Source organism: Notolepis coatsorum (genome assembly GCF_963971535.1).
Source record: "Notolepis coatsorum genome assembly, chromosome: 13".
NCBI classification, from domain to species: domain Eukaryota; kingdom Metazoa; phylum Chordata; class Actinopteri; order Aulopiformes; family Paralepididae; genus Notolepis; species Notolepis coatsorum.
Genome location: NC_140177.1, coordinates 118,995,873 through 119,014,168, shown reverse-complemented (window position 1 = coordinate 119,014,168; position 18,296 = coordinate 118,995,873). Strand labels below are relative to the sequence as shown.

Below are 18,296 nucleotides of genomic sequence, written 5' to 3'. Positions count from 1 at the left end.
CAACACAACGGTGGTGGGCCTCATCAACATTTTTAAATATGAGTCGGCCTATAGGGAGGAGGTCCAACACCTGGCAGCGAGGTGCCCCGACAACAACCTGGCCCTCAACACCAAGAAAACTATGGTGGACTTCAGGAAGACTAGAGCCGGCACACATGCCCCTGTCTACAGTACATAGAGGGATAGAGGTTGAGCGTGTCTCCAGCTTCAAATTCCTTGGAGTCCTCATCTCAGAGGACCTCTCTTGGACTCTCAACACCTCGTCACTGGTCAAGAAGGCTCACCAGCGCCGCTTCTTCCTGTGAAGACTGAACTTTTACCGGTGCGCCATAGAAAGCATAGAAAGCAAGCCAACTGCATCACAGTCTGGTATAGCAACTGCACTGCCTCAGACCAGAAAGCACTGCAGAGGGTGGTGAAAACCGCCCAACACATCACCGGGACATCATTCTCTGCAATTGAGTGTATTCATTACAAATGGTGTCTGAGGAAGGCATGCAGCATTGTCAAGGACACCTCTCATCCCAATCATGGACTGTTTGCCTTCCTTCCCTCCAGGAGGTGCTACAGGAACCTCCGCTCCAAGTCAAGCAGACTCAGGAACAGTTTCTTGCCCTCAGCTGTCATCTCCCTGAACTCTGTACCTCCATGACCCCCCCCATACCATATCAACTCTGAACTCTATATACCCTAATAACCTAATACAACTGCCATACACTGTAATCATAGTAATCATAATAATAATAATAATAATAATAACTACCTACCTCATACTATAGTATACCCATATAACGTTAGGTTATGGCTATAACCAAGTTCTGTTAGTTAGGGGTGACGCTTGGCATCACACTGCACTCCCTCGCGTACGTGCACGCGTACTGAATAAAATTCCACAAAATATACCTTTAATACCAGTATTAGTCTGACCACACCCCTCATCAGCTTACCTTCATAAGCAGGTGTGTGGTCACCTGCTCTCCTCCTACCCAAGCTTTCACCACAAGGTGAGGTCAAGGGCTGCAGCGGCCGTCTGATGCCAAGCGTCACCCCTAACTAACAGAACTTGGTTATAGCCAAAACCTAACGTTCTGTTCCGTTAGGGGCTCTGCTTGGCATCACACTGCACAAAGGGAGGCCAAGCGGAGCCGCTGGCTGACAAATACACCCCGCTGACAGCCCCCCACAACCATCAGAACAGGGAGGGCCGAGCCCCCCCGACCCCCCCTAATGGAGGGCATCCCCCCTATTAGGGGCTTCACGGGAGGGCGACGGACCCGACCGTGCGAAGAGGCACTCAAGCAACTCAACGCACAGGGTGAGCAGACCGTGGCTTGACCCCACGACTACACCCACGCACAACCCGCATGCCACCCGGGAACGAACGTAGGAAACAACCTCGTTACTGCCCCCAGAATCACGGGATCAAGGGCAAACCCAACCCCGTGGCAAGGCCGTAGCAGCGGAGCGCGAAGGAAGACCCAGACCCACCAAAAGGACTGGACTCCCTGGAATGGGGGCCCGGAGAAGTCCATGATGCCAGCATCAAGACCCCACCAGGTGGCGTGTAGCATAATGACAAGCAAGCAGTGCAAAAATGCGGAAGCATTCGTCACCGCACGCCACTACGGTAAAGCGCCTTTCTTTTCAGGCCCGCTTTGGGAGCTGTCGCGCGGAAATAGGCTGTCTATTGCCATTCTCTTTGACAAACTCTAACCTTAACCAGCTCCTTAACAGCGCCTAAACTTAACCATTCTAACCTTAACCAACTCCGAAACAATGCCTAACCTTAACCTTAACCTTAACCATGCCTAACCTTAACCATAGAAAGAATATTGCCATTCTCTTTGACAAACTCTAACCTTAACCAGCTCCTTAACAGCGCCTAAACTTAACCGTTCTAACCTTAACCAACTCCGAAACAATGCCTAACCTTAACCTTAACCTTAACCATGCCTAACCTTAACCGGCGAAAGAATACACGTTAAAAAAATAATATTTGATGGGATTCGAACTCGCCAGCAACGAGCCGTAGGATCCACAGCCATGCAGTCTTGCCAATTGAGCTATTTCTGGATACTGAATAAGGGGCGGTTTCTGGCATCCGCTCGTGTCGAACCAAGGCGGGATCTCATGCGCATGCGCGGGCACCTCGCGAGCACGCCGGCGCACGCACGCACCTGAGCGAGCACGCCGCCGCCGGTGCACGCACCTGGGCGCTGGGCGAAGGAAAATGAAAGGCGCATTACCGCACGCCACTACGGTACCTGCGGTGACGAATGCTTCCGCATTCTTGCACTGCTTGCTTGACATTAAGGAATAGGCCACCAGGTGGGCACCTAGTGACCCCGCCCCCCACATCGCCAGCGTATTCGGACAAAGGCCCCTCAGCCGAGCGGGCCCTGTCCTCCCCAACAGTACACCGCCTGGAACACAGGCCCTGCAACAGGCAGACAGCATGGTCATAACACACAAGAGTTAACCAACGGAAGCAGGCAGTGCACCGGGAAAAAAGACCAGGCAACAGGCTGTCAACCCAAGCCTGGAAACTGCGGACGAGGCAGGCGCCAGAAAGGACAGCTGAAAACAGCCGCCCCGGCGGAAGGGGCGTATGCTGGCGTTGTCGCATAACCAAGCCTTTAAACAGCATGTCAGAAGTGGGATCCTTAGACCACTCGGCCCCTGACAGCTGCCCACAGAAAAGGCCCATACGATCGGCAGACGTCATGAACGTGCAGGGGCACCCTCAACCGGAGAACCGGGAGTTGACACTGCAGCAACACACCAGAGAACCAACCACCCAGGCATTACCCCATGCAATGGTTGGTCCCATAACCCCTCAGGAAAGAAACCCCAAAACACACCTCCGGCACCGCCGCAGCCCGCGTTCTGGTTTCCAACAGGGCTATCCCGGGCCTACGGGTCAACGAGCATTACCCCGGACCGGGCCCGGTGATACGGGGGGCACAGGGTCCCCCGAGGAGGTTAAAACCACCCCAACAGGCCCCTCAGCGCCAAGCGCAAGAGAAGAGCGTAAAAATGGAAGACCAGCCCCAGCACCCCGCACTCGGTATTCCCAGGAGGTTACCCAACCAAGTACCAACCAAGACCAACCCGCACAGCGGCCGAGATCCGACGAGATCGGGCGCGTACAGGTCGGCACGGCCGTAAGCCATTACGACAGTGCAGAATACAACGCACCTAACAAGGGTCCCATAACGCTCAACCCTGTGACACCCGGACCGACCTAGCATTTTTCCCCCTGAAAAAAACCCAAGTCCCTCAGGGTACCAGAACAGCAGATCTGCATCCCCAGCGGACAACGGGTGCAACTGATCTGGACCAGCACGACCAGAACCAGTCCCGTGCCCTAATCACGCCGACCTGCCAACCCCAGGAGAAGGGGCAGATATGCGTGTTGATCCCAACATAAAAATAAGGCGCCACCCAGACGTGTCGGTATGAACCGCGCCCGGTGGCCCACCCCTAGGGCGTGAGACCCTTCCCCATATGTCCAGACCCATTCCGTCATCATCCCCTGACATGAACGGGAACCCATCGACAACCACACAGGGTGTCGGAAGAGGAAAAACCCCCATCCCAATTGCAGTGTGATGCAGTGTGATGCCAGTGTGATGCCAAGCAGAGCCCCTAACAGAACAGAACACTGTATGATAGCATGTACAATAGTGCTCTGTATATATACGTTTATATATTTATATTCACCACATATATATCCATATCTGTCTGAATATACCTTATATACCATATACTCCTTTTATATAACTTCTTATACACCTGCATATGACCCATATAACTCTGTATAATAGCATGTACAATAATGCTGTATATACCGTATATATATATATATTACCGCATATATATCTATCCACATCTGTCTGTACATACAGTACCTGCATATAATCCTTTTTACATATCTGTAGATACTACTGTATATCTGTATTCAAGCATCCATATTATTGTACATATTCCTTACCTACTCTCACTAGTCACGCTGCTGGCCAGTATGACTTACTACCATATTGTCTGTATCACTGTACATATTAATACTACAACCCTGTACATAGATCTGATTAGCACTACTACTCGGTAGTACTAATTAATATTTATATCATACCCAGTTTAATCACCTGTACATTGTATATTACTATTGCACTACTACTGTTACATTTGCACTCTGGTTAGATGCCAAACTTCTTTCCGTTGTACTGTTCTGCTATATAATTTTTTACTTTGAATTGAATCTAACAGAATCTAATCTAATCTAATCAATATGTTACAACCCTGGGTTGTAGGTGTTTGTATATATTTTGTTTTTACTATACATTCTATTCTCAACAGTTTATTTTCCTTCCGGTGTGTGTGTGTGTGTGTGTGTGTGTGTGTGTGTGTGTGTGTGTGTGTGTGTGTGTGTGTGTGTGTGTGTGTGTGTGTGTGTGTGTGTGTGTGTGTGTGTGTGTGTGTGTGTGTGTGTGTGTGTGTGTGTGTGTGTGTGTGTGTGTGTGTGTGTGTGTGTGTGTGTGTGTGTGTGTGTGTGTGTGTGTGTGTGTGTGCGTGCGTGCGTGCGTGCGTGCGTGCGTGCGTGCGTGCGTGCGTGCGTGCGTGCGTGCGTGCGTGCGTGCATGCGTGTGTGCGTGTGTGTGCGTGCGCTGATCCGGATTGGGTAATTGCTGTGCTGTGTGTCTGCTTCCTTCTAAAGCCCGCAACCTCCACTCGCACTTTCCAAACCCAACCTCTTTGTTTCAGTTCCAGTTTACTCTGTTTTGTAATGATTCGTTTGGGAGCCATAGGAGTGGGTTATTCGTTTGGGAGCCATAGGAGTGGGTTGCCCTTTATTTTTGGATTGTTTTCTCATGTGTTTGTTGTCAGTATGGAGGGTTAGATTCTTGTACTGTATTTAATTTTCACTATTGTTTTAATTCATAATTGAATTGTTCTAGTTTAATTAGAACGTGTTTAATAATAATAATAATACTAATAATAATAATAATAATAATAATAATAATAATAATAATAATAATAATAATAATAATAATAATAATAATAATAATAATAATAATAATAATAATATGTAATATATGTACTTATTGTATGTATTGTATGTCCTCTGGATACGGTCATTCCTGTTACCTGGCTGAGGGAAGCAGGCTTTGAATGGTCGTGATGAAGATGAGCACGATGAAAGCGCACACCAGATTGGATTTGAACACCTCGTCCCTCATCTGCGAGTACTGGATTAATGATGAGGGGGGGGGGGGGGGGGGGGGGGGGGTGTTGAGGGGTGGGGGGGAGTGGGTGAAGAGAAGAAAGAGAGGAGGTCAGAGGGAATAACGATATAAAACATTTATGAACACACATGGGAAAGACACACACACACACACACACACACACACACACACACACACACACACACACACACACACACACGAAGGCACTGCCACAAGGCGTATGCAACAGGTCCACCACAAGCATTGAGAGAGACAGAAAGAGAGAGACAAGAGCAAGTGGGTGAGCTATAGGGGTTCTGAGGGAAGGTGCAAAGCTGATGATCAGGAAGCTAGTGTCTCTGAGTCTGAAGAGACACAAACAGGACAGCACTGTAATCAGGCAGATCAGGAAGCTAGTGCTCTCTGAGTCTGAAGAGACACAAACAGGACCGCACTGTAATCAGGCAGATCAGGAAGCTAGTGCTCTCTGAGTCTGAGGAGACACAAACAGGACCGCACTGTAATCAGGCAGATCAGGAAGCTAGTGCTCTCTGAGTCTGAAGAGACACAAACAGGACCGCACTGTAATCAGGCAGATCAGGAAGCTAGTGTCTCTGAGTCTGAAGAGACACAAACAGGACCGCACTGTAATCAGGCAGATCAGGAAGCTAGTGTCTCTGAGTCTGAAGAGACACAAACAGGACCGCACTGTAATCAGGCAGATCAGGAAGCTAGTGCTCTCTGAGTCTGAGGAGACACAAACAGGACTGCACTGTAATCAGGCAGATCAGGAAGCTAGTGTCTCTGAGTCTGAGGAGACACAAACAGGACCGCACTGTAATCAGGCAGAATAGGCACTGCACTTAGGGCCCCACCTTGGTAAATGGCTGCATTTATATAGCGCTTTTATCCAAAGCGCTTTACAATTTGTTCCTCACATTTTACCCATTCACTCACACGTTCACACACCGATGGTGGAGGCAACCATGCAAGGTGCCGACCTGCACATCAGGAGCAATTATGGGTTAAGTGTCTTGCTCAGGGACACTTCGACAGGCTGCCCGGGAGGAGCGGGAATCAAACAAGGAACCTCCGGATTACCAGATGACTGCTCTACCTCCTGAGCCACTGTCGCCCCTTATTTATTTATTCTTCTTTTAAGATAGATAAAACCTTTTTTTTATTTTTTATTATTATTATTCTCGTATGACTGCCGAATTAGTAATGGAATTATTTAATCAAGGTCCTCTTAGTTATTTAATTGGTCGTAAGTCGCAGTCAGCCAATCAGAGGGCCCCTCAAAATGAATGTCAATCATCATTTCAACTCAAAGGCCACATGTGTAAACGGCTGAACCCTCTGGTATGGTAATCTGATTAATGTCAAATGGAGGGGCCCCCACATGATTTTCTTGCCTAGGGCCCCCAAAAGTCTAGGGACGTAAATATGAACTTCTAACACCAATGGTCACAATTCAACCAAAGTAAAATGCTGAAAAAAGTTATTACAATACAAGCTTTACCTATTGCCTCCTGTCCTAGAAGTAATAGAAGTAACCTCTCCCAAGAATCAACCGTATTAACATCTACTTCTGATGATAAGTCAGTGTCGACAGACATCCATAAGTCATCTCATGATTGCTCCTTGACCTTTTCACCCCCCATGACCCCCTCTCGCTCTGTCTCTTTCTCAAAAGGGTTGCTGGGAAATTAGCAAGAGGATGCTTCACGTTGGTCAACATCTAAATCCCCAAAAGAAGGGAGGCCAAAACAGCAAGTTAACCACACATTAATATTAACAGAAGATTAACCAGGTTAACCACAAGGGCCTTGTCTATCGATGGAATTCAAAGGAAGGAAAATACACAGCAAAAGGCCGATTTGAAGGTCAACTCAAAGATCAAAACAAAACAAAATGGGGCAGGAGAGGCAGGGGTAGGAGCGGGGTGTAAACGGGGTAACAGGTCCAGGACGTTTGGTCATGAGTAAACTGAAGGGGCTTCTGCCAAAGACCAACTGCTCACCTAACTAGAGTGCTCTCCACTTATGAACAAAAAAACTCAAGAGGGCTATTCAGTCAATTTGTATATTTAAAAAAGCACCGTTGGTATTTTTTGGTACCTTTAGCTTACTCATGATGAGGAGAGGGGAAAACGTAAAATTCGTTTGGTAAATTTTTTTCTTCTGAACATTATATCTCCCGATAGATATGAGGAGGGAAAGAGAGAGAGAGAGAGAGAGAGAGAGAGAGAGAGAGAGAGAGAGAGAGAGAGAGAGAGAGAGAGAGAGAGAGAGAGAGAGAGAGAGAGAGAGAGAGAAGAATCTTTGTTTCAAAAAAATTGAAAAATAAAAACCCCAGCTACCTTTTCTTCCATGTTGGAGTCTTTATACATCAGTGAGAAAGGCTTGATATGTTCTCTGCTCAACTTATCTCCACTCCGTAAGTCGATGGCGCTCTCTATTCGTTTGATAATTTCCTCAGGCCCAGACTGGACATGCAAAGCTTGTGCGAGATGGTTTGGAAGCAGATTTATTGAATTTCTCGTTAGAGCAGCCAGTGTCTAGGGGGAGAGCACATGCAAATAGAATAAACCTGCTTGTTCTTCCACCACCACCACTGCCCATGTTCATTCAGGTAAAAAAAAAAACACAATTACATTCAATACATACATACATACTAGGGCTAGACCGATAATATATATATATATATATATATATATATATATATATATATATATATATATATATATATATATATATATATATATATATATATATATATATATATATATATATATATATATATATATATATATATATATATATATATATATATATATATATATATATATATATATATATATATATATATATATATATATATATATATATATTTGTGAGCTTATATTTCTGATAACTGATATATCTACTGTTGTACTCTATAGATTTTTTGAAGACAGTAAGAAACATACACATTACACAAATATCCCTCCTTTTTATTTTAAGAACATTTGTAAAAAGAAGATTTAACTAAAAGCTAATTGGGTCAGATTGGCCCCCTCACAACAGAACAATATGGATTCAGGTAAAACAATATGGAACACTTTTTTAGCATCCCGCAGGTTCATGCCTTTATTTAGCTATTGTTGTGTTGATGGATTCTATTATGTGCTTTACTGGCTGCTCCTTTAGCAGATAACTGTTGTGGGAAAACAAATATTGGCCGATAATATCAGCTGATATATCCATGTAGCCCTGGTACATACACAAATAAAATAAATGATAAGTAAAAACCAAAATGCAGTGTTCTCGATCAGACACACAGCTCAGAGCAGTTCATGCATCTCCCGTTCATACACGCCACATCCCAGTCAGCGCTGCAGTCAGTGGTGAGAACGCTTGTATGTCTATATGAACCTCCATCATACCATTGTAATAATAATGCTGTCTTATGCCACAAACCATGTCTTGGAATGATAAGGACGGGGGAAGACAACACAAAAGATGGGACAACATCAAACCGTGAAAGTGTGATGTGGAAGAGACTATGGAATTATTGGTGGCAAATACATGTCTACTGTCTTGATTTAAAGGCACAATCAGTGATCCAAATGCACACAAATGGGTAGCCCCACAAAGAAAGTAAAGCAATGGAGACTGTTGATTCAGCTCTTGAGGAGTAAGATAAGATAAGATAAGATATTCCTTTATTGATCCCCTTGGAGAAATTCAGGCATCATAGTAGCATGGCGGAGGGGGGAGGGGAGGTACAGGTAGTAGATGACATGATACAGGTCGTAAACTTATCGTACAGTGGAGAAGTACAAATACAAATAGAATAGAAAATAGGCAGTGTAAACAATATAACAATATAATTAACTCTGGGCATGCACATAAGGGCAAGTAGGCATTGTGGCAAGTGTAAAAAGGTCAAGGTGCAAGATGAGGGTATATATGCCCTCTCTAATTATATTTGCCCTACAATAAATATAGTTACCATATATATATATATCATCTAATGAACTAAAATCTAATCTAATATACCATCTAAAAATGCTAAATAAAATGCAAAATATATGCTAGACAACAGGACTAAACATGTTTACCTGTTTTTGAAAACACTTGAGTAAAGTATACAGTATTGTAGACGGGTAAGTTACAAAAAGTTTATTATCCATCTGCAGGTCAGACTGGACCTGTGTATGTGAATAGTACAGTATATAGTAATAGTTTACATGGGTGTCTAACTGTGTATATATATATATATATATATATATATATATATATATATATATATATATATATATATGTATGTATACTTACTACTTAGGCCTTTTATTCCTTTCGGAACATAGGCCATTGATGAAAAGTTTCCACCCCTGTCTGTCTTGAGCCATCCTCTCCAGCTGTTTCCACGTCAGTCCCCTCGTCTTGAGTTCCTGCTTAGTGTCTCATCTCCAGGTGTTTTTGGGTCTTCCTCTGCCTCGCTTGCCTTGTGGGTTCCAGGTTAATGCCTGTTTGGTTATTGCGGTTTTGTGTCTTCGAAGTGTGTGCCCAATCCAGCTCCATTTTCTCCTGGTCAGCTGGACCTCCACTGATTCTTGCTTGGTGCATTCCCACAGCTTGATGTTGGTGATTGTGTTTGGCCAGAAGATCCTGAGGATACGTCTCAGACAATGGTTGATGAAGGTCTGCAGTTTATTGATGATGTTAGTGGTGGTTTTCCATGTTTCAGAGCCATATAGCAGTACGGATTTGACGTTGGAGTTGAAGATTTTGAGCTTGGTGTTGAGTTTGATGTTTCGGGTTTTCCATATCTTGTTTAACATGTTGAATGTTGCTCTTGCTTTTCCTATTCTTGCTCTTACGTCTTCCTCAGTCCCGCCATCCACAGCTATAACACTACCCAAGTATGTGAATTTCTCAACCTCTTCCAGTGTCTGGCCCCAGATGGTTATGGGGTTTGTGCTTTTATTGACTCTGATTACTTGAGTTTTTGGTCCATTTATTTTGAGCCCAAGTCCAGCTACAGTTGTTTCTAGCAGCTGGGTTTTGTCTTGCATCTGTTGATGGTTGTGTGAGAGTAGTGCGATGTCATCCGCAAAGTCCAGGGCCCTCATTTATCAATTTTTCTTAGAAAGTATTCTATTTTCATACGTAAGCACAGAATTTAGAATGTGTGCACGCACAAAAAAAACGGGATTTATCAACCGTGCGAACACAGGTCCTACGCTCCTCCGTGTTGATAAATACCTCTTTGTTCTACCGTCAATGCTCGTGCATGATTATCCATATATGGTCATGAAAGTGATGAAACACCCCCCATGGGATGTGAAATAATGGACTGACCCGAGCGGAACTCTGAGAAACTTCACGGGAGATTGTTCACTGAGGCGCTGCCGAACCAAGAAGACACAACGCGTGTTATGGGATAAATAAAAGGCTGACTTGTAAACGGTGATGTCAGATATCAACGGCTCCCTAAGACCATTGCTGCAATTCTGCCTGGACAGCTCAAAATACTAATAAAGACCGTTCGTTGACCACTGTTTGGCGTTGGTGGTTTGATTGATTGATTGAAACGTTTATTAACAGATTGCAGAATGGGTACAGTAGCCTACAGTACAGCTCAATACATACAATTATTAAGGGGATGCAGACCAGAGAAAGACTTTCGTCTTGTTTACATCAGGGTCCCCCATTTTCAATTCATCATGTGTGTGTCATTATAACCGTGCTGTAATATGAATGCCTTTATTAGTTGTGTTCGATTGGCTATAATATGATTTTTAGAGGCATCTATTTTGAATGAATGAATGAATGAAAACTTTATTTAACAGATTGCAGAATGGGTACAATACAGTACGGCTCAATACACACAATTGTTAACACTTTCCGTGCCACTCACGAGATTTCTCTGGTTTTTTTATAGGTGGTTGCTAGCCACTCACGAGATTTCTCTGATTTTTTATTTTTTGTTTAGCGATCTGAAAAATTATTGCATCACCCGAGCCTACCCGAGTATAGCCGAGGGGCGCCGGCGATCACTGTGGAAAAAAGCGCCCCCTGTCGTCTCCCAGATGACATAAGTGATTTTGGAATGGACTCAATGAAAATGAATGGGGGAAAAAATCCGGTACTCCACATTTTCCAGTTCACTGATCCAGCCGGAGTTACCACAGTTCATTCTGGAACCTCAGATCCCCGCGGATCATGGAGATCTACAGTATCGCGTTGGATCCATACACGTATCGATTTTTTCGAATGGTGATCAGGAATTGGAATATACCAGTTGGATACCATCTGATGTCAGGTAAGGACTCTATGTTATCAGTGTTAGGATAATCAGAGTAAGTTTGATGAAGTTATAAGCTGTTTTGTGAAATGTCTTCTTTCGGTTTCACTGTAAAAGTCTGTGAGGAAATCAACGGAGCGATTATCCGCGCGCGGCCGTAATGTGCTTGTGTGCACGTATAATATTGATCATCTAGCGTTTATTTGAAAACGATTCATAAAAAGGCCGACGAATATCAACGTTGTGGAATATTCCACTAAAAGACGATTTTCATAGAATGCTCCAGAATGAGCTGTTTTTTATATCAAAACGGGGGCTTTTCTAAATGCTCTAAAACGGAAACGACGTGATAAATAAACAATCTGCCTTCACAGCACTGACTGGAAAATAGTCTTTGATAATGCGATGGGCATATTAGACACATAGCCATAATTTAAAACATAGATTAGGCGATATTAACGTTAACATTGGCGCCGATGGTGGCATTCAGCCGGTAAAACGGAAAACCAGGCGTGGCGCTCAAAGTGTTAAGGGGATGCAGACCAGAGAAAGACGTTTGTCTTGTTTACATCAGGGTCCCCCCCTGTTGTTGTCGGTATTAGCCTAATAATACCGACAACAAAATAGATGCCTCTAAAAATCATATACTATTAGGTAGCCTATATGAATTACATATAATAGCAGCCATAGCCTATGCAACAGTAACTTGCGCATACCAGTGTATGCAACGGACCAGTGTATACCTTATATCATATCATATTCATATTCATATAATAGTTTACTCTGAGTCTATCAGCATACCAGCATGTAATACGTTCTGAGTGTGTATCTACCTCAACTCCTTATTAAATTTGTGCATAGATTGCAGAAATATGGGAACGTTTTGATTTATATTAAAAGGCTTTGACATTGTAAAACTAAATACGTGGAATTCTGTAAGCATAATACAAGTCATATCACCCACACGATATATGCTCTGTGTCCAGAGCATGTATGTTTTTCATTCATTTAAGACACATTATTGCAAGGGTTTTGTAATACACATACACCCTGGTCTCATTGCAATGCGTTTTTTATTCTTTCTTATACAGTAGGAAGGGGAAGAACACTATATCGTGGGTGTTCATATGACTTGTATTCTGCTTACAGCTTCGGAATTCCACTTGTTTCGTTTAACGTAAAGCCTTTTAAATATAATCAAAATGTTCCCGTGTTTCTGCGGTCTGTGCGCAAAATAATAACAAGTTGAGTTACGCGGAGCGCAGTCAGTCAGTACACCCCGTATATTCCGATAACGCTATATATGCTGCATTCATTCGGAGATAAAGACCTATTATTCCAAATGCTATTTATAGGGTTTTGAAAACTTTTAACCATAATTACACTACTGTTGCTATGTTACAATGAACTATAATGAATTACGGTTCATACAGAACATGCCAGTGTTGAAACTAATGCACAGAAGCTTATTTCCTTGTTGTAATAATATATTCTACCAACGGGCGCCAACTACGCATGGTCCGACCTGTGCTTAAATATACGCACAAAGTCAAGCACAAGTTCAAATTGATAAATCCCACACTTTGCTTAGAAATGATTGTACGCACGGGTTACGCACATATCTGTGCGTACGCCACGTTGATAAATGAGGGCCCAGGTCTTCGAGGTGCTCCGTTAGACTCCACTGGATGCCAGTCCTTTTTATTGGTTGTGGTTTGCCTCATGATCCAGTCGATGCATAGGAGGAAGAGGAAGTGGGAAAGTAGGCAGCCCTGTTTCACGCCGGTGGGCACTTTGAAGTGTTCTTGTGCACATCCGTTATGTAACACTTGGCATTTCATGTACTGATACATGTTCTTGATTATGCTGATGTATTTTTTAGGGATTCCATAGTGTGCCATGAGTTTCCAAAGCAGCTCACGGTCTACTATCGAATGCCTTTTCAAAATCTATGAAATTTACATAGACAGGTGCGTGCCATTCTATGGATTGTTCGATAATGATCCTGAGGGTGGCAATTTGGTCACTGCACGATCTACCGTTCCTGAAACCGGCTTGGTTTTCTCTCAGTTCATCATCGACCCCTTTTCGCAGTCTGTCCAAGATAATGCGGTTGAACACTTTGCCTGGTGTTGAGAGCAACATAATCCCACGATAGTTGTTGCAGTTCTTAAGGTCTCCTTTCTTGGGTATAATAGCAATGAGCCCGTCCTTCCAGTCTGTTGGTACATTTCCTTCTTTCTCCCAGATCCTTTTGATCGGCTGGTGTAGCATGGTGGCTGAGGTTTCAATGTCTGCCTTTAAAGCTTCTGCTGGAATGTCATCTGGCCCTGCTGCCTTGCCACGTCGCAATGCATTGATGGCCTTTTTCACCTCATATCTTGTTGGGGGGGCACAGTTGATCTCCAGCATGTGTGCATCTGGCGGAATCTCTACCTCTTGGACAGGGGGCTCTCTGTTGAGGAGCTCCCTAAAGTGCTCAGTCCACCTTTGGTGTTGTTCTTCCTTGGTGGTGAGGAGTCGTCCTTGTTTGTCACGGATTTGTGTGTTTGTCTGTCTAAACCTCCCGGTTAGTTTCTTGGTGGTCAGGTAGAGTTCCTTGAGGTTATTCTTTCCCGCTGCTTCCTCTGCTTCTTGCTCCAAGTCTTCTATGTATTTCTGTTTGTCGCGTTTGATGCTTTTCTTCACCTCCTTGTTTGCTACTTCGCAGTCTCTGTGAGCTGCTCCATTTTTTGCTCGAGTTTTGCATTTGTTTATTGTGTCTTTTTTTGCCCTCCTCTCCTTTATTCTTTTCAGTGTTTCAGTAGATATCCAGGGTTTGTGGCTTGTTTTCTTTCTCCCTACCACTTCTAGGCATGTCTCCTTCCATACGGTTTTCAGGTTGTTCCAGTGCTCTTCCACTGGTTTTTGAGCTTGTTCTTGCAGGGCTTGGAACCTGTTCTGTAGGGTGATTTGGTATAGTTCCGTTGTTCCTATGTCCTGGAAAAGCTGCATGTTTTACTTTGCTCTGTTAGTGGGGCTGTTACTGCGCTTCAGCTTGAGTTGGAGTTTTGCGGCCAGTAGGTGATGATCTGACCCCGCATCTGCCCCCCTCTTCACTCGTAAATCCAGGAGGGAATGTCTGAACTTCCTGTTTATACATATATGATCTATTTGGTTTTCTGTGGTGTGGTCAGGTGATATCCATGTGGCTTTGTGAACGGGTTTGTGGGGGTAAACTGTCCCTCCTATGACCAGGTTGTAGTCCACTAGGGCTGTCTTAAATACTTCGAAGCTTCGAAGCTTCGTTCGATGGCACAAGCTTCGAACATTAAAAAAAATTCGAAGTAAAAATAAAATAAAAAATCTATTTTTTTTTTACTTCGATTTGTGTGTGTGTGTGTGTGTGTGTGTGTGAGTGTGTCTGTGTGTGTGTGTGTGTGTGTGTGTGTGTGTGTGTGTGTGTGTGTGTGTGTGTGTGTGTGTGTGTGTGTGTGTGTGTGTGTGTGTGTGTGTGCGTGTATGTGTGCATGGGGCCATTGGGTGGGGCCGCGGGACAAATACACTGGAGGAAAGTAACCCAGCTCAGCACTGCCCAAATTAAATCATCACTATTGCCTGTTTGAAGGATATCATCCTCAAACACATATACACCTACACGCCTTGTAGAATTCCACACATAAGAAAGAAAGAATAGGAAATAAAATGTAGAAATGCATGCAATACATAAATAAATATGAATCTCCATATATGAAATAGAACATTTAGATAAGGTGCTACTGAGATGTTTTGGTGAGTTCTTAGTTTTTTTGTGGAAGTAGCCCTTCTTAAAAATGCATGAACATTCACTGATAATTGGTCTGTAGGTCTACATTGCCGGACCATGTAGAATCCGGACCTTGTAGACTGACATAATTCTGTGCATAGTTTAGTCTACACAGGCCATATTTCAAATAATCTAAATCCTTCTTCATTCATCTTAAACATTCTTGATTTGGGGGATTGGTAGTTCCCATGAAATCTGAAGTTGTTCGACAACAGCGATCCACCTTGAATTAAATCACACAGCCGAGTGAAACCTTGTTGGCTGCGTCACAGTCACGAAAGGGGCTACTTAATTCATTAATCCAATCCACTTTATTTAGAGCACATTTAAAAACAACAAAGTTTACGAAAGTGCTGTACAAGTCCCACAACATAATAAAAAAATTATAAAAAAAAATAATAATAAAAAAAAAAAAAAATAATAATAATAATAATAATAATAATAATACTTTTTTGATTTTTTTTTCAAAGCTTCGAATTAAAATCGAAGCTCGGCCCCGAAGCTTCGATTGCCAAAAAAAGCTTCGAAGGTCAGCCCTATAGTCCACACAGGCGTTTGCAAATCTTTCACCATTTTCATTCATGCTGCCGATTCCATGCTTTTCCCATAATCAGCTCGTATCCATTGTTCCCAGCCTTTGCATTCATGTCGTCCATGAGGAGAAATATGTCTTTTTCTCTCCTGGCCTGGAGTAGCTGTTGTAGCTGGTTGTAGAAGTTGTCCTTTATATATATATAGGTTAAGCCACCATTTGACGCAGTTTCTATATCTATCCCACCGTGTCTGTGTAAAATCTTGTACACGTTCTTTCTGAACGGACGTGAGATGCATATACAATTTTTTAGAAACCTTTTTGCGAACTTTAGAAGGTGTTGTTTGTCCATTTTCATCCGTAACGTTACTCTGTGGATGTCATTTGTTGTCACCGGATGGCCGTATCCTCGCAACAAAGAGAGCTGCTATTGGTCGAGCACAAGATACGTGACCGAACTCGCACCAATTACGTCAAATAAAACTCTGTGGTGACCAAGTATCCGTTCGCGAGGAAAGATCTAGTCCCGACTTTAAAATTATGATTGCGCAAAATGGGCAGGATTGTAAATGGAGAACTTTGTATTCCTAAATCTACACCAATATCTTTCACCCAGAGTGAAAATTGTGTAGTCCGCCGAGGTGGGAACGGGATGAAACGCTACAGCCTTCACCTTACGGCTTAATATAAACTAAATTAAATATAGCTCAATAGATAGTACAATTATAAGTAAAAATAAAATAGGAATAGGAGTAGGACAGGGCTGTGCAACTGGGCAGATGTGGTCAATTATACAATTATATACACTAGTTAGAATGAAGTAACATTACAGTGGGCAAGTATATAGTCCAGTAGGGTGTGTTAATGTAACACAGTGGGGGGTGTCAGTGATAATATACTATTAATTATATATCACAGATTGGGGTTTTAAAGGAACACGCCACCATTTTGGGAAATTAACTTACCGTCTTCTCCAGGTAGAGACAAGAAGATATATACCAGTTTTATCTCTGTGCGTTCAGTAGAAAGCGATCTGGCTGCAAATTAGCCTAGCTTAGCACAATGAATGGAAGCGGACAGTGCCGGTTAGCCTAGGCATTGTAACACCTCTCCCGAAGGCTAACCGGCACTGTCTGCTTCCATTCATTGTGCTAAGCTAGGCTAACGTGCAACCAGATCGCTTTTTACTGAACGCACAGAGAGGAAACTGGTATCTATCTTATTGTCTCTCTCTCTGGAGAAGACGGAAAGCAAATTTCCCAAAATGTTGGCGCGTTCCTTTAACACAACACTACCAAACGTGCAAAATATGAACACGTATAAGCTGTATTTCTGCTGAATTGTATTCAGTAAACAGCTTCCAGCCTGCAGTCATCACTTAGGAATGAAGTAATAACTATGAGTGGTAAAGACAGAACATTCATTAAGGCAAATGATCAACATCATTTGTCTGAGCAATTGATGTTACAGTAGCTATCCATCATTAGCTAATAGCTATCTCCAACACCAGATGGATGACAAAATTACCTCCTCAGAGGGGGATGCTAGCCCCTGCAGCCATTAATGTGATTTTGTGTGTGTGTGTGTGTGTGTGTGTGTGTGTGTGGTGTGTGTGTGTGTGTGTGTGTGTGTGTGTGTGTGTGTGTGTGTGTGTGTGTGTGTGTGTGTGTGTGTGTGTGTGTGTGTGTGTGTGTGTGACATGTCACATCACCTCATTTGAACTGAATCGCTCGCCTTAACAAATTAAATCCATTACAGAATCCCTATTAAAGGTTTTTAGCACTATTAAAAGGTACATCTTGTTTGGAGGCTCACAAGTGTGATGTCTAATAGGTATAATTTATAAAACACCTTAATTAAAAGTCATTTAAGGTATTTAAAACCTGGCAATTCTTTTTCTGGCTAGTCATCACAAGTCAATCTCAAGATTAAGCACTCAATCGTGGGCGGCTGGGTAGCGCAGTGGACTAAGCACTTGCCAACCCCGCAGAGACTCTGGGATCGAATCCAGCTGTCAGCGGTACCTCCTGCTTGGTCAGTCGTCCCTACTAACACAATTGGCAGTGTTAGCGGGTGGGAAGCCGGTGGGGTATGTGTCCTGGTTGTTGTAAACAGCGACTTCTACTGGTCGGTCAGCAGGGAAGGAATCTAGTAGGTAGTGTGATCCTCCCACGCATTACATTTCCCCAGTGAGAGTCCTCGTTGTCAGGTGAAAAGAAGCGGCTGGCTGACTCCACATGTATCGGAGGAGACATGTGATAGTCTTCACCCTCCCTATGCCGACAGTGGGGGGAAAATGCGTGCAACGATCAGGAAGGGAATTGGCATAACGACTAAATTGGGATGAAAGAAAAAATACGGGAAAAAAGTGAGGAAAAAAAATAGATAAAAATAAAAGATTAAGCCCTCAATCAGATTGTCTGATCAATCAGACAATGTG

The 18,296-nt window shown here is 43.4% G+C and overlaps 1 protein-coding gene across 1 annotated transcript in view; it reads right to left on the bottom strand.

Moving 5' to 3' along the window:
* Window positions 1-18,296, bottom strand: part of adcy8 (adenylate cyclase 8 (brain)) — a gene marked incomplete at both ends in the record, with an annotated part of 388,672 nt that overhangs the window by 76,935 nt on the left and 293,441 nt on the right. The window contains 3 exon segments of the mRNA XM_084327783.1: window positions 156-165; window positions 5,149-5,249; window positions 7,588-7,785. Of these exon segments, the coding sequence (XP_084183909.1) occupies window positions 156-165; window positions 5,149-5,249; window positions 7,588-7,785 (309 nt within the window).